Source organism: Gadus macrocephalus, chromosome 14, assembly GCF_031168955.1.
Source record: "Gadus macrocephalus chromosome 14, ASM3116895v1".
Classification (NCBI taxonomy): Eukaryota; Metazoa; Chordata; class Actinopteri; order Gadiformes; family Gadidae; genus Gadus; species Gadus macrocephalus.
Window position 1 is genome coordinate 7,744,126 of NC_082395.1, and position 22,178 is coordinate 7,766,303.

The following is a 22,178-nucleotide window of genomic DNA, read 5'->3' on the forward strand; positions in this document are numbered from 1 at the left end:
CCACGTTCATGGACACACTCAAAGCACAGCTGGAAGCTGACAGTGTATGCTCTCGTGTCATGAAAATGTGTGCAGACGGATGGCCAGATCACGCACAGCAGGAACCACTCCTGAAACACTTCTGGCCCGAGCAGGCTACACTCACAGTACAAGATGGACTGTTGCTGAAAGACACACGTCTGGTCATTCCAGCAGCAATGCGGAACGATGTGCTGGACAGACTGCACGAGGGCCATCAAGGGGTCGTGAAGTGCAAAGCACGTGCCCGTCAGACTGTGTGGTGGCCTGGGCTGGGACATCAAATCACAGAGATGGTGCTCAAATGCAGAACGTGTCTGCAAGAGTGCCGCAATCACAGTGAGCCACTCATGCCGTCAGACTGCCCCGAGCGCCCATGGCAAAAGCTGGGGGCCGATCTCTTTGAACTGGGGGGAAAAACTTACCTGCTCGTCGTTGATTACCTCTCCAGGTACGTCAAACTTGCCCTGCTGACACACACAAAATGCAATGATGTGATTAACCATCTGAAATCGATGTTTGCCAGACACGGCATCCCGGAGGTGCTCATGTCTGACAACGGCCCTCAATTCTCCGGCCAGGCATTCGCTTCCTTCGCCTCTGCATGTGGGTTCAAACACCTTACCAGTAGCCCCAAATTCCCACAAAGCAATGGCGAGGCTGAGCGAGCAGTACAGACCATAAAGGGTCTGCTGAAAAAGGCAACTGATCCGTACATGGCTCTGCTTGCATACAGAGCCACACCTCTTCAGAATGGATACAGCCCGGCCCAGTTGCTCATGGGTCGACGTCTCCGCACCACAGTGCCGACACATTCCTCTGAGCTGCAACCTGCACTGCCCGACCGCAGCACTCTGTTCCAGAAAGAAAGGGAGAAGAGGACGTCAGATGCTGCAAACTTCAACAGGCGACATCGTGCAAAGCCACTCAGCAGCCTGTCTCCAGGTCAGGAGGTGTGGGTGACTGACACAAAAACACCAGGGACTGTGATCCAGAGTCACACCTCGCCGAGATCTTACCTTGTGGATGCGCCACATGGGGTGGTAAGACGCAACCGCCTGCATCTTATACCACTCCAGTCTCCGTCACGAGACGAGGCTGGACAGCAGCAACAGGAGCCACTGCCGGTCCTAGAGCAGGGTGACACTCCACCTGCTTTGGGGTCTCCTGTTCCCTCTCCTGGGGTTTCCACTCCCAGAACCCGGTCTGGGAGAGCAATCATACAGCCCACTAGACTGAACTTATAAGTGGCTGAGAAAAGGAAAAAATGTTCAATGTGAAAAAAAAGATTTTGTCATATGTTCATGCTGAGCAGAAAATGTTTTTCCAATGTACCAGTTTTACAGGGGAGATATTTACTTCAGAAAATAAGTTGGAAAATGTTATGTTTAGAAAGAGTATCAGTTTACCAGGATTTGTTTAACCCTGTTTTCTTTCACAGGTTTTGATGGACTTTGAAAAAAATGTGTTTCACATGTTCGTAAAAAAGGGAGATGTGGTGTATCTGAATGCAGTACATTAAGGGTTAATGTATTACGCAGGTTACGTTACAGTAGACCAATAGGATTATGTGTGTGTGTGGTCACATGATGCTGGGTTCGTACGTCTTCATGTCAGTTTAATAAAGTGCCTGTAATGTCAAGACACAGTTGTCCGCGCTGAATTAATATTCCTTAAATAGAATATACGACATCAACCAAACCGTGGTCAACCAAAATCGTTCCTTACAACTCTCCCAGACCCCCTCCCCCCGGCTGTTCTAAACTTGTGCACCCGTTGTTTTGCATGCACCCGTTCCCGCCTCACCCCGGTGCGTGTGTTTGGCTCCCTCTCTCTGCACAGTGATCCACGACGTGGACGACGTGAGTCTGGACGGACACTACCGCAGCTTCGCCAGCCTGATGGAGCGGCGCCTGGCCGAGCTGTTCGTGGCCGCCGGCCAGCAGGGGCCCCGCTTCCGGAGGGCCACCACCGTGGGCAGCTACACCATTCAGGTGGGGGGGGGGGGGGGGGGGGGGGTCTCGGCCCGCCCCGAAAGGGGTGTGGAGACTCCCGGAAGCCATTGGCTAACCTTTTTTTTTTTTTTTATATATATACAGGGATACGTGTAGTTTGCGTACCAAAATGAGAAGCGCAATTGTCAACGCGGACTCTAAACATAAACGTAACTGACAGTATACAGTAAACTCTATACTGTTTATTAGGACTCATGGTCAAGAGCAACCCTACAGTTTTACTTGTTGGTTTTGTTTTTTCCTTCAGTGTGCAGCCAGACCAGGGTAATTGCAGCGATTTGCACTTCATCGTCTGCTAATTGCTAAGCGAAACAAAACGAAATGCCTCAAACAACGCAGTAGTCGGTGCTCCTCGGAGCCCTGTCTGTGCGTTTTCGCTAATGAAATGGCAAAGCCGGCTGTCTTTTCATTTGAAAACCGTCAAACCTAAGACGTTAAGCACTTGCAATCGAAGGAAGCTAAGTACTACCCCGGCTAGTGGAGTAGCCTACTCCATTTAGTTTGAGTGTGTGAAGTGTTTCATTCGAAATAAATTAAAATATATGCATTTTTTCCGGGGAAGGCTTTAATTTTGGTGGATGCTTTTATTTCTGTAAGCGCCCTCAGAATGCAGTGAGTGCATGGGCGGCCCCTGATGGGAATCCAACCCCAATCCCGGGAAGTAAACATTGCTAATATGCAGGTCAAACATAAGTCTAGTTTTGAAATAAATGAAACATGTTTATACACGTCTCATCAGATGGTGAGCATCCGCAGGCTGGCGGGGTCGAGGAGCCCGGCCGAGATGACCTACTACGCCCAGCACAACGGCGTTCCGCTGCCGGGGGCGTCGGCGGCCAAGGTGCTGAACACGGTGGACTCCCAGACCGTGGCTCTCACCCTGGGCTACTTCGTCCAGCTGCAGGCTGAACGTAAGCACTAAAGCACAGCTAAGCCCCGCAGCCCGGCCCCCCCCCCAGTGTTTCCACCACTGGAACTAACCTGACAGAGAGCAGACAGTAGGTGTGACGGAAGGGCGGAGAGGTAAAGACCAACGGGAAGGAATGGAGAAGGGGAATGGAGACTAACGCTTTGGACTGTCACCCATCGTGGGGGGGAGGGAGGGAGAGAGAGAGAGAGAGAGAGGGAGAGAGGGAAAGGTAGTGAGAGAGAGAGAGAGAGAGAGAGAGAGGGGGAGGGGGAGAGAGGGGGAGGGAGAGAGAGAGGGGGAGGGAGGGGGAGAGAGAGAGGGGGAGGGAGGGGGAGAGAGAGAGGGAGGGGGAGGGAGGGCGAGGGCGTGAAGGAGAGCGAAGGATGGAGAGAGAGAGGGAGAGAGAAAGCTAAGGAGCGAGTGAGAGAGAGGGAGCAAAAGAGAGAGAGCAAGCGAAGGAGAGAGAGAGAGAGAGAGAGAGAGAGTACAGATGGTGCACAGTGGGTGCGAGGATAAAGATGAAAAGGTGCGGCAGATTGTCTTCCTTTTTTTCCTAATCTCTGTGCGATGCTCCGGGCACAACGTTTGTTTGTTTGTTTGTTTGAGCTTCAATTCTTTTTAGTGCCCAGAAAAGACAGCGAGGGAGTGAGAAACTGGGAGCAAGAGAGTGGATGAGAGAATCCGAGAGAGGGACACAGAGCAGAGCTTGTCAAGCGAGAGGAAAGGGAAGTGGGTGCTGCAGTGTGCCATGGAGTGTGTTGTGTGTGTGTTGTGTGTGTGTATTTACCTTCACCTACAGCAGCGGCATCAGGCTGGCTGTTTGTCTGATTATTTTGCCGGAGTGGGAAGAGTTTGAAGTGCTCTTGGTGGTTTGCGAAGGCTATTTAAGGTTTCCATTGTACTCATAAATAATGTTTTGAAACTGTCCAATGGGTTGATTCTGCTGCAATGTTTACTTATAGATGCATGGAAAATCGACATGAGAACACTCGATAAATAAAGTATTTATGATCTTGACTTTTTTTTCAGCGGTGGTCAAGAATCCGCCGAACAACCTGTGGATCCTTGCGGCGGTGCTGGCCCCCATTGCCGTGGTAACGGTCATCATCATCATCATCACAGCTGTGCTGTGCAGGAAAAACAAAAATGACTTTAAAGCCGATTCCATTGGCAACCTCAACCCTCGAGCCAAGGTATGCATGCATTTATGTGTGTGTGTGTATGTGTGTCTGCACGTGTCTGCGTGTGTCTGCGTGTGTTTGCGTGTGTGCACCTGACTGTAGGAAGATCTATGGATTGGTTGAATGTCTGAGCTATGATTTCAGCTTGTTATGCTTTATCTGCAAGATATTGAATAACAATATATTACAATCTTATCATCTGACTCAACGGAATAGGGAGGTGATTCTTACTCAGATGTTGTGTTTCCAGATGGCATATCGAAGGGATGCGGGCTACTTCCACCAGGTAGCTACCTTTTTCTATCTACCATATCATTTTATATCTATCATATCTTTAATAATTGATTTATTTTGTATTAAGTGTTTTTTTACTTTTCTTAATATTAAAAAAAAAATTACCAATTCAATTCAACAACAACAATTTGTGATGATTTATGAACCCCACTGCTTCTATAATTGACTGTAAGTCAACTTGGCCTTCTATCATTATAGATAGCTCTGAGTCGTAAGGTCACACTAATCCGTCCGTACCCCCATACAGGCTGTAAAACCCTTCACCGCACTGACACAAACCCAAGCTATGGCACTTGATGGAATACTTCTGCTGGTGTTTCCCGGTGCTGCAATGCAAATCTATAATGTGTTCGTCACGCTAAGCTCCCCCCTCAGTTCAATAGACCAGGCATCGACCACACACACACACACACACACACACTCACGCCGGTATCTGAGGCTGCGTGAGTATGCCCTACCCACGTCCACCGGCTGAAACTTTTTTGTGCGAATAAGTCGACGCGAGAAGGGTTCTATTGACCTTGTTATCTCCCGTCAGTGTGCGTGGGCAATGTGATCGCACCTGTGTTTTGTATATGCGTGTGCAAAGCCCTGTGCCAGTTGTTAAGTGGACAGTAACAAGGCAATGAGGGGGATAAACTAGGCAGGCTGGATGAACCTATTGAAAGTCCATCTGGCATGATGTCCTTAGAACCCTGCAGCACAGATACACGGATCACCGTACCCTAAGATGGCAATAAGATGCCTGTTGGTTTGTAAATGTGCAAAGCCCATTGCTTTATGTGATTGAGTTTTACCAATAGATGGCTGGTGGTTGCACTTCTTCTTTCTAAAATGGCACATTTTAATAAGCGAAGCTTTACCGAGGGTTGATTTGCTGCCAAGGGAGCGGAAACGGGTGCAGTCTCGGCTCTCCAAGTCAAGTTGATTTCATTTATGCAGCCGGTCTCAAAAGGCTTCCCAGGCCTCGTTTTATGGCACAAGGGGGATCGGGATCAGCTTTTATTTGGTTGAATTGAACATGAAAGCCATATCTGATGTCACTATTCAGCATGTTAATACAGAGCCTAATTACCACCACATAATTAATTACCACCTCCAAAAATCTGAACATTTTCATGCTTTATTTTGCGGCTTTGCGAATGTAATTGCTCCTGACAATATCAATGCCTGGGCCTACTCCGAATGCCATTCGGTATCAACCAAAAATCAGTTTGATTTCTGAACCATAATATTAAACCTCAAAAAAAAATTGTATTTCTTTTCAGTGCTGTACAATATACATCTATGTCTCTTTTCCGTGGACCTAACTGCAAAATCAAGGATGGAATGTCCTGGCCTGCTCGCAGCCTGCTTTTACACCACCTCTGGAGGATATCAGCCGTGTGAACCAGCCAGGACCTTTAGAACTTGAAGAATGTATCACTGAGCGCACCTTGCTAGCATGCCTGTGTGGGGCTGTGTGTGTGTTTGCGTGTGTGTGGGTGTGTGCTTGTGCGCATGTGTGTGTTTTAAAAAGAGACAGAGGGGGTAGGAAGTGTAGGCACTTGAGGGTAGTACGACATATTGATTTTACTGGTGCTTGGGTACAGTAAGGCAATGGTGTGTGACTGACAATTTATGACAGCACTGCTGAATCTGTGTGTGGCAGAGATGTGGCGGTGGGTTTGTGTGTCTGTGTGTTTGCGTGGGTGCGTGTGCTTGTGTGTGTGTGCGTGCGTGCGCATATCCGTCCGTGTACCTATTTGAAATCTGTATGGCCCTTTTCTATTTGCACAGACAATTCAGAGTGAAGTAAGGCAAGGGAATCCCACTGCGAGGCGTGACCCACCTCCCCCCCAGCTCCCGCCCCCCCCCCCAACCCTAACAACCCCCCCCCCTTCCCCTCATCCTTTGTAATGTCTAACTTCATCACGGCGCCTCTCTGAATCTGGTCACGTCACTCTGCCCACAGTGACTCATTTATTCGACATGAATTGGGAGGGAGGATGAAAAGAGCTTCGATTAAAGCCATGCTTATCTCTCTCAAGGCCCCTTCTCTCGTCTCCTAGCCTTGCGCCCTACATCCTGCTGCAGTCCTTCCCTTTCAAATTCTTCATGTTTATAAAGAAGCCATTCCACATTCCAAGTCCGGATGCATCTTTGCATGTCGGGGTTTGTGTATGAGTGTTGTCCTCAGAATCTGACTTTATTATTATCCAAAGGTCTGGAAATTAATCTAAAGTCTGGTGGCAGATTACCTCAAATCTGGGTGAAACGGGGCGTTTCAGTTCTTTCGACTCATCCTTGTTCTGACCAATCATTGGGCTGGAGTAGTGGATCTGTAAGCCCCTCATTGGCCAACATGAACTGGGCCAGCAATAGTTAACATTAAATATATGTCTGTAAGGGTTTCAAATCAACATTGTACAGACTACACTGACTACACTGCATAGATGCACTCATTTAAATCTGATTTGCACTCATTTAAAACGCTCCATCCACTTGACACATTCCTTTTCTTTGGTAGAATGTCTTGGTAGTGAAACAGGAAACAAGGGTTGAGTCCTCCCATTCAGGTTCTGGTTTGCCGTTCAGGCTCTCTCCCCCAAAAAGGTTTTCTACCGCATAGAAGGAATGCCGGATCTGAAATTCGTGTCTGAAAGTATTTTCTATTCTTTTGTCGATAAGCCTAGTGTATATTATCAATGCCTCTCACTTTATATTAGGTTATATTATTAAACATTACCCCCTTAAAGCCACAATGTGTCAGATTGAGTCCCTCCCAGTTGGTAGGCGAGAGTTTTTAAGAATTCAGAAATCTCAACAACATGGTTCTCTCCAACCTAACTGGCTGTGCAACTGTTGGACACGAACTAAGCGTAGCTCGGCTGGCTGGGTGCCATGAGTGGGTGGGCTGTCGATTGTAGGATTATTGTTCACAAAGAGAGAGGTACGTGCTGGCCAGCAATGAAACCAGCATCGATCCGATTGGCCTACAGATACCTCCGGCTCATTTAATGCTATCGCTCGTTAACACCACCTCCACCTCTTTCTCCCCTACCCCACCCCCCTCTGCCGACGCCCCACCCCGCCCAGCCGGTGCAGGGATTCGACTACGCCAAGCAGCACCTGGGGCGGCAGGGGGGGGACGAGGAGATCCAGCCTGTGACCCAGGACACCCTCATGATGGCTCTGCCCCACCGCGACGGACCCCTGTCCCTGGAGAAGCCCCCGCGGCAGGACAGCATGGCCAGCAGCAAGAAGAACCACCACGCCGGCACGGACACGGGCAAACGGTGAGCGCACGTACCCTGGCCACGTGCTACGGCTCTGGCTGGCCCCGACGCCTGGCCTGGACAGGTTTGGTATTATAATTGCCGTGTTTGCATCCTGGCCAATGTTTTGTTTCAGTTTTATTCCATGCCACGCATTCCACATTCCACGTTTTTGTTGTTGTCATTGGGCCATAATCTATTCAATAATGAAACATGACATTGTGCCGAGGTCGACCCGCAGCTTATATATGTATAGAATACGACACCATGCACGTGTGTGTTCGTGTGTTTGGGCCTATGTGTGTGTGTGTGTGTGTTTGTGTTTGTGTGTATGTGTGTGTGTGGGGGGGTGTGTGTTTGTGTGCATGTTTCTCCAATGACCTTTTGAATCTGTCTCTTGTCAAAGTGAAGCTATCACCAGCCTCCTGATTAAAAGAAAGTCGTTAGCGGGTGTCCATGCAGGTTTGGGGGGCAGATTATCTCTTATGAGCGAGAGCTTATACCTGCCTCATGTATTAATGGCAGTTTAAGCATGGCTAAGTTAAAGCAGTTTACAACACACAATTAGTCTTCACAGACATTGACGTTGCCATCTTATTATACGATGATTAATCAATGTGGTGTGAAAGCAAATCCCTACGATTCCAGGAATGTGAAAGCCCTTTTTTTCTAGAGCTCTGTATTACGGTGTGATATGATTTTATTGTTCTTTTTTATTATGATAATCATCATTAGTATAATTATCATCGTTGGTATTATCGTCATTGCAGCGCAGGTGTGTGTGGTGCTGCTTGTGGAGACGTCGTGTAATGACATAACCGGAGTCTGTGGGCGCCAAAGCTTGTTCTCTCCTCCCAGCTCACAGCCTCCTCTGTTGCTATGGTTACTTGCGCTAGGATGCCGACGGAGGACGGTTCCGTCATTGGCAACGAATCAGAGAAGCGGAATTCGAGCAGGGGCGTGACGGTGCAGAAAGTCTCGGCGCAGCACAAAGTGACAAAGGAGGAGCGGCGCAGAAGGGAGGGTGAGAGGCACAGGGACGCCAGCACACACATAATGCCTACCCACAATCCTCTCTGGCGCCGTGGACACCCTCACGTACGCTCAGAGTTCAGAAAGCATGTTTTATAAAACATGTCTCTGGTCAACTACGTTGAACACACACACGCACGCGCGCGCGCGCACACACACACGCACATACACACACACACACACACACACACACACACACACACACACACACACACACACACACACACACACACACACACACACAGAGACACACACACACAGACACAAACACACACACAAACAAACACACACACACGCACACCACTGAAATCATGTCCAATGCAACCTTCTGAATACCCCCCCGCCCCCCTTCCCCCCTCAAAATGGTATCCAATCGGCAGTGAGCAGAGTTGGACCTAATAATGCATGAGGTAGACATTGTATGCTGATAGCATACTTCAATGCAGTGAATGGCAGAAGCTGATCCATAAATTGACCCCAGTCAGTTCATTGTACACAGTATTTAGAAGTCATAGCCTAGGGGGGGAAAGTCTCGGAACAAAGGACCAACAGATGTAAACCAATCACAGACTGGCGCGACGAGAACCCTGATTAATCCTCTGCTCTATTATTCCCTCTGTTATTTATGAGCCACATCCTTCCATTTATAACGGCGCTGTCCTTAATAAAACGATTTAATATAAATTCCATTAGTTAAATCCATACATGATTCAGCCCGACTCTAAAACGGTATTGATTGTGTGTATTTTAGTGACTTTAATAATGCATGGGGAGATGAGCCGAGGCGGGCTGGCTGCGGCTCTTGTCGTAACGCGTCACTGAGGTAATGGAGGTGCGAAGACAGATGGGCTCATCGCTGGCAGACATGAGTGGCCCGAGCATCTGGGGTCAGGGATGTGTGTGTGATTTATCACCCGCGGCGCGCCTCCTCATCCAGTGACAGGAGAACACCGCCGTCTGTGGGGATCTCGCATCAGCGCCGTGCCGGAATCCGTTTACCTTCGAACGGTGGTGCATGAAATGCAGAACGACGAGATAGATGTTTGATACGGAACCGGTTTCTGCAGATGATTCTATTACCTTGTTTATTCGTTTATTTAACAGGGACTGAGCACAACACAGTAGTGTGGGCCAGAGCTTGCTAGATAGCTAACTTGCATCTGTGGTTTCCTGAGCAGGAAAATACTTGTGCACTGTACACCTGAACAGGGTAAGGTGTACAGGGGTATGATGAGAGTATATGAACGGCTGTCATTGGCTTGAGAGAGAGCAGAGGTCCTTCCCCAACCGTTTGTATACTACAGAACGATCCATTAAAACAAATAAAAGACAGAATCAATGGCTGAAGAGTCCATGATGGTTATGATAAGACGCGTGCTTGGGCGTACAGAGCGTTAACTACAGTATGTGTGTGCGCGTGTGTGTGTGTGTGTGTGTGTGTGTGTGTGTGTGTGTGTGTGTGTGTGTGTGTGTGTGTGTGTGTGTGTGTGTGTGTGTGTGTGTGTGTGTGTGTGTGTGTGTGTGTGTGTGTGTGTGTGATAGATCCGTATGACAGCTCGTCAGGCTCCCTGCAGCTCATCTCCATGAAGCCTACAGCAGCCCTGGCATCCTACTCACAGCCAGCCTCCTCCGACCGCAGCCAGGAGTCGGCCGTCGTCAACGGAGAGGTGACCCACGCACGCGCACGCGCACGTACATGCAAACACAGACACTGACTAACACACAGAGACAGGCACAGACAAACACACACACACACACACAGACACCGACACAGAAAAACACACAGACACAGACACGGACACAGGCACAAACATGCACACACACACACACACACACACACACACACACACACACACACACACACACACACACACACACACACACACACACACACACACCACACGTGTGCACATGCACATGTGCATTGACCCAGCTACACACAGACACACACACACACACCCACACACATTGATATAAAGGCCCTTACACCTGCACACCTGAAAATGTGCTGACGTATAGGAAAACACAGATCTACACACACACACACACAAACACACTATAAATGCATGTTTACCATGTATAGCCTATAGGTATCCTCGCTGTTTCGCTGAAGCAAACTCGATACTATAAGAAGAAATGGATTCAAAGTAATTTGTTCTGCAGCATTGGGCTAGCCCCTCCCCCCCTCTCATCCATCCAGTGTACTGGATTTACTGCTCCCCCTGGCAAGGATTTGAACCTGGATGCACTTGGATGGTGTTGTTAATGAATAACAACAGCAAAACAGGCCTCCCTTTTTATCACCACCGGGTTGAGAGAGGATGGGAAATGAAAGAAGGCCATGTTAAGGTTTTGCTCCACATTAACTTGAGGAAGATGAGAATCAGGATCATTTAAATCCTCTGATGGTATTTGGCAAGGCTTGCAGCACAGCAGAGAGAGGGGGCGTGGTCTGATTAGGCTATGATGTAATGACGGCATGCTAACTTGATGTGAACTGTCTCCCTCTTAGTCCCTTCAGTGATCCCAATGGATGAATGCATTGAAGCGATTGAAATAATTATCAGACAAGGCTTTCACTTCTTATAAAATCATCAGCTTTACAATGGATTTGATTGAAAACCATTTTGAAACGGTTTGAATCAAATCAAGGAATTCTAAGTGAAACATTCTTCCTTTAGCGATATCCGTCATTATTTTATTGATATTCCACCTCAACATGTCACTCCCAACGACCAATGTACTGTATGTCCTCACCTCCTTGTCTCCTCGCCTCCTCGTCTCCTCGCCTCCTCCTTCCCCCCCCGCTAGGTGAATCTGGCGCTGAAGCAGAAGTCGGACATCGAGCACTACCGTAACAAGCTGCGGCTGAAGGCCAAGAGGAAGGGCTACTACGACTTTGCCTCGGCCGACGCCGGCAGCGGCAGCAACGTCAGCCGCAAGGCCCCGGACCAGCGGCCCCGGGGTGGGGACACAGGACACGAGCGGACCCCCGGAGAACCGGGGAGACCGCCGGAGCCCGACGATGAGCGGGGTGACTCCACCTTCGTCAAGTCCCGCCGGAGGTGAGGGGGCATGGGGGTGACGGTGTGAGAGAGAGGGGGACCAAAAGGGAGGGAGCAATCGAATGCAGGCCGTGGCCGGCCATTTCTGGGCCCTTGACCTCATGCACTAGCCCTGAAAATGTTTGCGACCCCAAAGTTTAACTCTAATTCTACTCAGTTTGTTTTTAACCCGATCAATGTCTGTCTTTTGTGTCGATGTCCCCGTGATCGTAATCGCATCGCTCTACTCTAAGGGATTAGTAGTTGTTCGCTCGTGGCTATGAATCAATAGGGAGTCAGTTTGTATGTGGCAGGATGTCTATGAGACCTTATTCTTTTCAATGGTTTTGCTAAAATGGATCATCATATATCTGTAGTTTATGTCATCGATCTCCTGCGACCCCATATGCAAATCACTTGACCCCAAATGGGCTCTCGACCCCAATGTTGGGAACCAGTGTGCTAATGCTTGGACACTTTTGCCTTTTACGTTTTAAATTAAGTAAATTCATCCGTCATTTAGCAGACTATGTTTTTATCCAAAAGAAGGGTGACTTAGGACCCTCAAAACATACAGATACTGTATGTTTGTAGCTGACCTTGTTTGAAAATAGGCAACAAAGGAACTTTTTTTAAGATATGAGATGCATGTCGCGCAAGAGCTAGATATCATACTTCACATTTCACATCTTGCCAAGATGTAGAGAGTAATCAATTGGCTATGACTTGCAGCCGCTCCGCCATAGCATGGCTTGTTAAGTTGGCTGCGTGTTTAATCATACATGCTGCTTCAGCACTGCTGGCGGCTGTGTGTGTGTGTGTGTGTGTGTGTGTGTGTGTGTGTGTGTGTGTGTGTGTGTGTGTGTGTGTGTGTGTGTGTGTGTGTGTGTGTGTGTGTGTGTGTGTGTGTGTGTGTGTGTGTGTGTGTGTGTGTGTTTGCATCTGTGCGTGTGTGAGAGTGCGTGTGTGTGTGTGTGTGTTTGAGAGTGTGGGAGCGTGTGTGTGTGTGGGAGAGTTTGGGAGGGTCTGCGTGTGCGTGTGAGTTGGTGTGTGTTTGTATGTGTGTGTTTGTGTGAGAGTGCAAGTGCGTGTGTGTTTGTGTGTGTGTGTGTGTGTGTGTGTGTGTGTGTGTGTGTGTGTGTGTGTGTGTGTGTGTGTGTGTGTGTGTGTGTGTGTGTGTGTGTGTGTGTGTGTGTGTGTGTGTGTGAGTTATCGCTGTTTATAAAGTCAGTGTACTGATATTTTTCTCCCTACATAATCATTTTATCAGTGCTGCATGATGTGCTGTCCATCTTCTTTCTCGATAATAATGAGACATAAGCTATATTAGGCTCAGGAGTACACTGGACCCAGCTCTGTTATAGGCTGCAGAGGCAGCAATACATGAAGATGAAATCATTTATTCAGACCAAGGGGGTTACTGCCCCTCTGATACACCGTGGCCTGTCTTTAAAGTCTAAAGCGATATCCTGCGATAAGCTTGTGTACAGAAAGGTTGGATGTGTTATTTCTGTTACCAAACCTGTATACAATCATGAATGTTTGAAATCTGAAGTGTAAACAGCCCTTGAGAAGGGTTAAAGATACCCATCTTCTCCAGTTGATTGTAATGCAGGTAATTATTTTTGCTACCTCAGCTGTTTCATGAATATTACATTCTCTTCAGGATGAACTTGAGGGGGGAACATTAATCTAGCGATGTTAATGCTATGTTTTTCTTGGAGCACTTGGCAAAGCACTTAAAACAGATGATGTAGAATGTTCTCGCAAATATGGGAGTTGAACTTTATGTTTATAATCACATAGTCATAAAATAAATAGATTTATGCAAGATGATAATTAACACAAATAACATTGATGATCACCAGAGCTATTATTTGCTCTCAATCTTCTTGTTTGTATGCTCTTGGAAGCAGCCTTGTATACCATTTGCTCGAACTCAAATGTTAATTCTAGAAAATAAATGTTACATTAATCAAACAATTAATACAATGATCATTACATTAATCAACCTTTTGAGTTTACACGTTGTGTGTCGTCAACGGACCACCACCCCGCCATCGTCTTAGAGAAGGCTAACGGCTCCCACCTAATTGCTACGAACGTTTCCAGTCGTTAACCTCGCCCACACTACTTCAATACTAATTCCAAACGCTTGTGTTAACGGTCAGGCACTCCCAGGTGGGGCAGCCGGCCTACCGCAGCCGGCAGAGCATCAACAGCCCCAGCCCAGGGGGGACGGAGATAGACCTGCTGGTGATGAGGGAGAGACCCAGGAGAGGCATCCGCAACAGCGGCTATGACGTGAGTCCTTTCTTCCTTCTTCGTCTTCTCCCTCGGCTTCTTCTTAGTCGTCGTCTAGATCTTCTTCTTCTTCTTCTTCTTCTTCTTCTTCTTCTTCTTCTTCTTCATCTTGCTCTTCTTCTTCTTCTTCTTCTTCTTCTTCTTCTTCTTCTTCTTCTTCTTCTTCTTCTTCTTCTTCTTCTTCTTCCTCTTCGTTTGCTTCATCTTGCTCTTCTTATTATTTTTCTTCTTCTTCTTTTTCTTCTTCCTCTTCTTTATCTTCTTCTAGTTATTTTTCCTATTTTTCTTCATCTTCTTATTCTTTCTTCTTCTAGTTATTCTTATGTTTCTTCTTCTTCTTCCTTTTCTTTGTCTTCTTCTTAATTTTTAACTGGAACTTAACTGGAAGGATTACGATTAAAGCTAGGGTGGGCGATTTTGGAGAAAACAGCCGTTGAGATTCCGTCGCGTGCTCTCTGGCCCGTCCCTGCCACGCTACCTGCTGTAGCTCCTCCCACCGAACGTCAGTTATGCGCGTTCATGTGAATTCAGTTACATTGATAGGAAGACGAAACACCATGTCCGATTCCGAGGTAATTAAACATTAGTGCTGATTGCTACATAAGTACATATATAGCATCAACATCTTACTCACAGACATACCATGTATGTTATCTTAAAATCATTGCCATTGCGCTGGTAGGCCTAAGAAAGGTAGCTGTATCAGCCAAGCAAGATAGCAAACTAATTGCAACTGTAGTTCGTTAGCATAAGAACAAAAGCAAAAAAAACAAAAAAACAAAACAAAACCTCCTTCTCCATGATAACAGAATTCTTCTAGGTCTCCCTCTTATCAATATTGACAATCGATATGATCTATTTACTGTCGTTGTCCATCATTGTGTATGTACAGTACTGTGCTGAAAAAATATATATATTTGATAAAATAACACAGAAAGCCAGATTACACACAAGGAAACCGTCACTTCAAAGCGATCGCGAAACTGAGCTAGGCTGCTGCTAGCTTGCAACAACGTTATAACAATACATGGAATATCATATGCTAGACTTCCCTCGCAGTGCTTATCTTGGCAGTTGTGTCAACGTAGCTTTTATACAAACGTGACTCGGACATTATCCACAGTTGAGTTGAAGCCTAGGCCACGTGTTAGCACAATCTCTGTGTTATTCCGACAGCCACGGTTGGTGTGACCATAACTAACCTATAAAACGGACCGGGAAAAGAACCATCGGCTGATGCAAGACATCCTACAGAACCGTATTGAAATGGTTACATTACAGAACCGTAATGTAACGGTTATCGTGGCTTTGCTTAGTAAAAAACCATACCAGCCGACACTTTACATATTCATCGCAATATACCATGGAGGGATAGCACAATTCCTTACCTGTCTATAAGAAATATAGCCATCTCAGCGTCCGATTTTAAGTTTCTCCGGTCACGTAACTCTCTCCATCGCTCATTAGCCACGCCGATGTTTACTCTGGTTTTATTTCGAGCTCTCTCCGCCTCCCTTTTAGTAGCTGTCCTTTCAACAAGTGTCTTTCCTCTTTTTTTCTCTGTCTTAGTGGTGTTAGTTGATGGTATCCGGGGAATGGGAAATTTATGGGCCGTTGATGAAGACACGGCTATTCATTTGTTGTCCGCCGTAGTAGTACAAAACTGTCAGACCGCTAGGCTCGTGAACGCTCACGCAGGGACGCACCAACGTCGTTGCCAAGGTGACCGGACAGTCCCACAGCCAATAAGAACGGAGAATCGGAGCCTCGCTCTGATTGGTCAAAGTGTACATGAGCGGTGGCAATTTTTGGGTGCGGCCCACAGAGGCAGGGGAGAGCAAAGTTATGAGCAGATATTCTCAGAGAACTTCACCTACATATAGCTGACTGGCTATTAGGACAGTTTTGCCAAATATTACAGTAAAGAAATTACCCACCCTAGCTTTAAGTGTCCCTATTGAGGCTCACTCTCTGTTATCCCCTTACAAGAATAACTAAAGGGATGTTTCTCTGAAGATCCCGATTTTGTGCTTGTTGTGAAGTCTCACATGTACAGACCATGTGAGACTGTTGTAATTATTTAAGATGATGATGCTGATGATGATGAGGAGGACGATGCTGATGATGAGGAGGATGATGATGATGAGGCTGATGATGATGATGAAGATAAAGATGATGATACAGCTCTTCTCTGGCGTCTCGGGCAGTGCCCTGGGCAGCCATGCGTAGATGCCAAACCTGACTTCCCAGGTGTGACTTTAACAACCTCACAGCGCTCTTATGCACTCTGGCTCATTCATATTTAACAGTTTCGTTTTATAGGGTTATCGGGTATGATTTCAGAAAGCCAGACCGACGTGCTCTGCACTTTTCTACCTCCATTATGATACAGTTGTGTGTGTGTGTGTGTGCGTTTGTGCGTGTGTGTGTGTGTGTGCTTGTTGCTGTAGTGATGGTTTTCAAGGAAACGTTTGTTGCTAGACTACTTGGTATAGCAAATTAACTCCCAGGAAGTCTTTTTCTTGGACAGAGTCCAAGGATACCAATGCAAACCATTGGGACAGCAGCCACAGCACGCTCTCTGGTTAAAAATGGTTGATGTCTTGGGTTAATGTTATCGATGTTCCTGTGTGCCCGGGTGTACGCAGTGTATTGGCTAGTGCACTTACCAAGAATCCATCCATGTAGTTCATTTTAGGAAAACATAGAAATTGTAGACAGAGACAATATATCCCTTAGATTTATATAATCAAAATACTGAATCAATGGCAAACAAATACAATTACTTGAATTAATGTATTTCCCCAAGTCAGACAGACACTGTTGTGATTGATCAGAGCTTCATTCTGCGTTCTTTGGATGATTACAGAGACAGATATGCCACCTGCTATACTAACCAACTCAAGCGCCTCATTTGACAGTAGTTGAAAGGGATAGGTATGTTATACTTTATTAGTCACTCAAGCCACGTCACCATACTCCAACTCTAGTGTTTCCCTTTTCTACCTACTCCACTGTAGATGCTGTCCTAATCTAAATATATAATGTTCCACTGCCACCTTACTCAAAGTGTGTAGTGTAGAGTAAAAGAAGGGCTGCTGGGGACGGGGGAAGAACACCCGATGTGGTGGGAGTCGGTGAGGGTAGGGAGATGTCCTCCGGCTAAGTTCGTCTGTGCTGCCGGGCTAATGTGGCGTCCCCGGGACCGTGGTACAACGCAGTCAGCAGCCGCTCTGTGTCGATTCAAACCCAAGTTTTCCCTCACGCCTGCCGTCGGCTGCAGCCTCTCCATCTGTCGGCTCCACCCCTTCTCCTCGCGTTCTTACCCCGAGAACGCCGGAGCCCAGGCCGCATGTCGAGGTGAGGAGGTGGCTCCTCTTGTGCTGGTGACGTCTGCCCTGCAGGTTGTAGGTCTGGGTCATCTTGTCATCACACGTGTCACCGTATGTACAGTAGAGTGAGCCATGTCACAACGTCACAAAGTCAAAGTGACCTAGATGGATAAGCACACATCTGTTGGGATGTACAATACCTGAGATGGAAGCATGATGCACTTGATTCTCCCCCAACTACCCCTTACCAAACCACTGCAACAATAATCTACCAGGCTGGTGTTCTGATTCCTGAAGATTCTCTGCAGTCTGTGAATACGCTTTTAAGGAAACTTTTTTTGTGTGGCGATAGCCTTTTCTTTTGTTGCAGTTAATCTAATATTGATGGTATGCTTTGATTCTTCTCATCCGCACTCGTACGTCGCTTGGTGTGCACGCGAAATGACTAAAGGTTCAAATGTAAAACGCCCCATCCGTGATGATGCCTTCCACTTAGCCAGGCTATTTTGTTCATTTTGTTTTGCTATACGACAAGTTTGACCACAAGTGTAGGTAAGATAGATAAGATGAGGGGGAGGGGGGAAATAAACGTCTGTAGACCGATGGCAATCTGCTGCAGTGCTTAATTACTTGTCAGTAATTTGCAGGGTTGTTTATCGCTGCAGTTAATGCAGGAGAAAGGGCTGAGGTGGAGAAGGGGGGAGACAGGGGAGAGTGAGCCAATGAATAAAGCGCACCCTACTGTCCCACAGTTGTGCTGCAGCGCCCAGGGGGGGGGGGGGGGGGGGGGTGACACACGGGCATAACTGAACCACCAATGGATCTGCAGTAGCAGTAAAGCTGACATATCTAAAGCACGGCAGCAGAAGCAGCAGCAGGAACGTAGCATAAGAACAGTAGCATAAAATACACAGTTTCTGGCTCTCTCAGCACTTGTGTCAACCTGCGCGAGGAAGAGTTGTGGCTCTGTTGGTGTCTGTGTGCATGTGTGTGTGTGTGTGTGTGTGTGTGTGTGTGTGTGCATGTATGTGTGTATGTGTTGTGTGTGTGTGCATGCATGTGTGTATGCATGCGCATGTGTGTGCGTGTGTGTGTGCTGTGTGTTTTGTGTGTGTGTCTGTATTTGTGCGTGTGTGTGCTGTGTGCGTGTGTATGCGTGTGTGTGTGTGTGTGTGCGTGTGTGTGTATGTGTCTATGTGTGTGTGTGTGTGTCTGTGTGTGTGTGTGTGTGTGTGTGTGTGCGTGTGTGTGTCTCTAAGAAAGAGTGGTGGGGTGGTCCGGAGGAGTAAGGAGGAGTAATGGGACAGGGATTCTACTCTCTGGCCCTCAGCCCCCTTGGACCCCCTCCCCCGCCCACCCCCCCGGTGTATTTGTACTCTCTCGCTGTGTATTGCTACCGGATCTCGCCATGTATGACGATCTTCACTGGGAGTCTTGAGCGCATTCTGGCTCTGTGCCAACTTTATTTGGAAAGCAGATTCAGAAAGACAGCTTCATGGTGTTTTGCCAGCGATCAGCGACTTTCACTTTGAAGATGCCTGTTACCGTGTCAAATGATCAAAGTGTGAAAAGATTTTTGCACAGTTATTTAAAGGCTTGTGTGTGTGTGTGTGTGTGTGTGTGTGTGTGTGTGTGTGTGTTTTTGTGGGTGCATGATTTCTGATTGTGTGCATGTCTACATGTGTGTCTATGTGCGTGTGTCTATGTGCAAACATTCATGTGTGTGCAAGAATGTATGTGTGTGCATGTGTGGGTGAATGCATGTGTGTGTTTGTGTGTGCATGTGAATGCATACACGTGTGTGTGTTCGCACGTGAATGCATGCGCGTGTGCATTTATATGTGTGTGCGTCCGTGTGAATGCTTGTGTATTTGTGTGTGGGTGTACATGAATGCATGTGTGTGTGTGTGTGTGTGTGTGTGTGTGTGTGTGTGTGTGTGTGTGTGTGTGTGTGTGTGTGTGTGTGTGTGTGTGTGTGTGTGTGTGTGTGTGTGTGTGCAGACCGAGCCGGAGCTGATCGAGGAGACCAACGTGGACCGGCTGATCGGCCAGCGGGGCTACCTGTACGGCCGCGGGGTCAAAGGTCACTCGGAGACCTCCACCCTCAGCTCGCAGCCCTCCATCGACGAGGTGCGCCAGCAGATGCACCTGCTGCTGGAGGAGGCCTTCAGCCTGGCCTCCGGAGGCGGCGGCGGCGGCGGCGGCCACTCCACGTCGGGGCGCCACTCCCACCACCGCCACCCCAACCCCGGGCACTACGGCCCCGCCCCGCCCCCGCTGCCCTACTCCGACGTCATCACCAGCGCCCCGGGCACGGTGGGCTACGGGCGGGGGGGCCTGCAGTGGGCGCCGTCATACGGGGCCGACCCGTACCAGTGCAGCATCCCCAAGCCGGTGAGTCGCCCGGGAGAGGGAGCTCATTATAAAACAGACGCCAGCTTGGATTAGCAGGAAGGACGCTCGTTCACCAGCCACCAGCCTTCCCCCCCCCATCTTCTGCCTGCAGTAGACTCCCGTCGTCTCCTTTGTTCTGTTTTGTGCTTTATTTATTTACTTTACTGGAGATCCGTCCCAATGAAAGGCCCGTTATACGTTTGATTTATTATTAAATACTTTTTCGCGGGCTTCTTTTGCGCCTTTTATGGGACAGGAAAGCAGGGTCAGGGGAAGGGAGGTAATGAAGTGTAGCAGCTACTGCGCCTCAATGTCCGCAGTCTACCAGAAGGCATCCCCTGAACGAGAATCCGAACCCCCTTACCTGCATTTTGTGCTCATGACCTGAATGTAAACTCTGACGATGAAAGTGCTGGCCAAATGAGTGCATAGCCTGACCTTTATTCTTCTGTTGAAAAGGCCTTTCGCTTCACCCAGCTCCCTGACATGGCCCTGGACTCTCCTCCTCCTCCGTCACAACTGCCCCCCCGCCCTGGGACCCCTCCCTGGACGTCCCTAAGGCGGTACGGCATGCACAACACTCACACGTGCGTACAGACTCATACATACATAGATGCGCACACACACACATACACACACGCATCCAAATTGACATCAAGGCCCTGTGGAGCCTTGAGAAAACACATTGTGGCTAGCATCTCTTAAGCTCCTGTTTAAATTAGGATGTTGAGGCTGCATATTGAAAAGCACTGAGAATATGAATGAGACGCATTCCTTGTTCTAGCGTGGAATGTCTGCGCCCCCTACTGGCCAAGAGCTGATATTGCGTTGTCTCCTCACATGAGCGTCTCTCTTACATCTCTACCTGCCTCAGCTCTTCATCGGATTTGAGACCTAGGGGCCGGAGCCCGGTGGCCTCAGCAGCTGATATGCGGCTGGACACCCAACCGTACCATCCACCGGTGACCACCACCACCACCACCACCACCACCCCTGCCCTACCATCCTCCAACCCTCCAGAGCGCCCCAACTACTCAGGTGTGTGTGTGTGTGTGTGTGTGTGTGTGTGTGTGTGTGTGTGTGTGTGTGTGTGTGTGCGTGTGTGTGTGTGTGTGTGTGTGTGTGATAACTCACAATGTGAATCATAGTGTAACAGTGATGTTCTCTCGCGACAGGAAATCCAATAACAGCCGTCTATGCCATCCCAGCCAGCAGGACCGGATATTCAGAATACATGGCCTCCACACCCCCAACCTCCTACCACAGTCCCTCCTGGATGTCCTACCCCCCGGAGCCTGAGGACGTCCCCCCACAGTGGGGAGAGTCAGTAAGGCAGCCCTACCACCCTGGAGCCACTCTCTATAGGAGACCCCCAGAACCCCCAGAAACGGTCTATGCCCAGTTTCTGGGCATAGACAGATGCTTGTTTCTATTCCATAGATAACTTTGTGATTTTCTTTAGACACGTGTTGCTGTACATTAAAGTTAGGGCAGGCAGTTTCATTGAGAAGCGTTTTTTTGTCATATTTATCAAAATTCTCTTTGCATCCCGATTCCTTATAGCAATCAACAAATCCAATGTAAAGGCCTGTATCTGGGGCTTTCGCTGGCCTCATAAGCCTGGCCGATCATTTCATACGGGCCGAATGAAATTATTGAATGTCCTAGTGTCTGTCTACCTAACAATGCAGTGACCTGGGCGCACTCTGTCGCGGAGTCCTCCACAAAGCTAGGCCGACCTATCGCTTAAGCTAGCTATAAAGTCATCTGTTTTTGGGGATTGGCTTTGGAGGGAGTCCTGAATGGAGAGTGTGATTTTTTTTGTCGTGCCGCAGCTTTAATGCCATGGTATGTTGGATTTTGCCAGTGCCAGAGGCACAGTTTATTATAAATTCAGAAAAGGCCTTTCCCATTTGTTTCTCCGTAATCCCTTCTTTCGTTAATGGTACTAAATCCACAATTGCAGTGATTAGCTTGCTTTTAGTTTAGATTAGATAACCTTATTGATTCCCCAGGCGGAAATTAATTTCCCACCACACAACAGAGAAACAAACAGACAGATGTGCATGTCTGCGTGTGCATGAATGTATGTGTGTGTGTGTGTGTGTGTTTATGTTTGTGTGTGCTTGTGCGTGAATGCATATGCGTATGTCTGTGTGTGTGTGTGTGTGTGTGTGTGAATGCATTGGCTAATGGGTGTGTGCGCGTGTGAAGGCATGTGCGTGTAAGTATGTGTGAGTGATTGTGTGTGCGTGTGATTGCATGCGTGCGTGTGAATGCATGTGCGTGTTTGTATGTGTGTGTGTGTGTGTGAATGCATGTGCGTGTTTGTATGTGTGTGTGTGTGTGTGTGTGTGTGTGTGTGTGTGTGTGTGTGTGTGTGTGTGTGTGTGTGTG

General features: G+C 48.0%; 1 protein-coding gene across 2 annotated transcripts in view; it reads left to right on the forward strand.

The window, feature by feature from the left end:
• kiaa1549lb (KIAA1549-like b) overlaps positions 1 to 22,178 on the forward strand; it is a 67,154-nt gene that overhangs the window by 42,801 nt on the left and 2,175 nt on the right. For both annotated transcript variants that reach the window (XM_060071502.1, XM_060071503.1), the window contains exons 9-21: positions 1,861 to 2,012; positions 2,773 to 2,944; positions 3,973 to 4,136; positions 4,375 to 4,410; positions 7,497 to 7,696; positions 8,572 to 8,699; positions 10,250 to 10,374; positions 11,519 to 11,772; positions 13,923 to 14,055; positions 19,389 to 19,781; positions 20,241 to 20,344; positions 20,656 to 20,819; positions 20,957 to 21,108. In XM_060071502.1, coding sequence (XP_059927485.1) covers positions 1,861 to 2,012; positions 2,773 to 2,944; positions 3,973 to 4,136; positions 4,375 to 4,410; positions 7,497 to 7,696; positions 8,572 to 8,699; positions 10,250 to 10,374; positions 11,519 to 11,772; positions 13,923 to 14,055; positions 19,389 to 19,781; positions 20,241 to 20,344; positions 20,656 to 20,819; positions 20,957 to 21,108 — 2,177 coding nt within the window. The remainder of the gene's footprint in view (positions 1 to 1,860; positions 2,013 to 2,772; positions 2,945 to 3,972; positions 4,137 to 4,374; positions 4,411 to 7,496; positions 7,697 to 8,571; positions 8,700 to 10,249; positions 10,375 to 11,518; positions 11,773 to 13,922; positions 14,056 to 19,388; positions 19,782 to 20,240; positions 20,345 to 20,655; positions 20,820 to 20,956; positions 21,109 to 22,178) is intronic.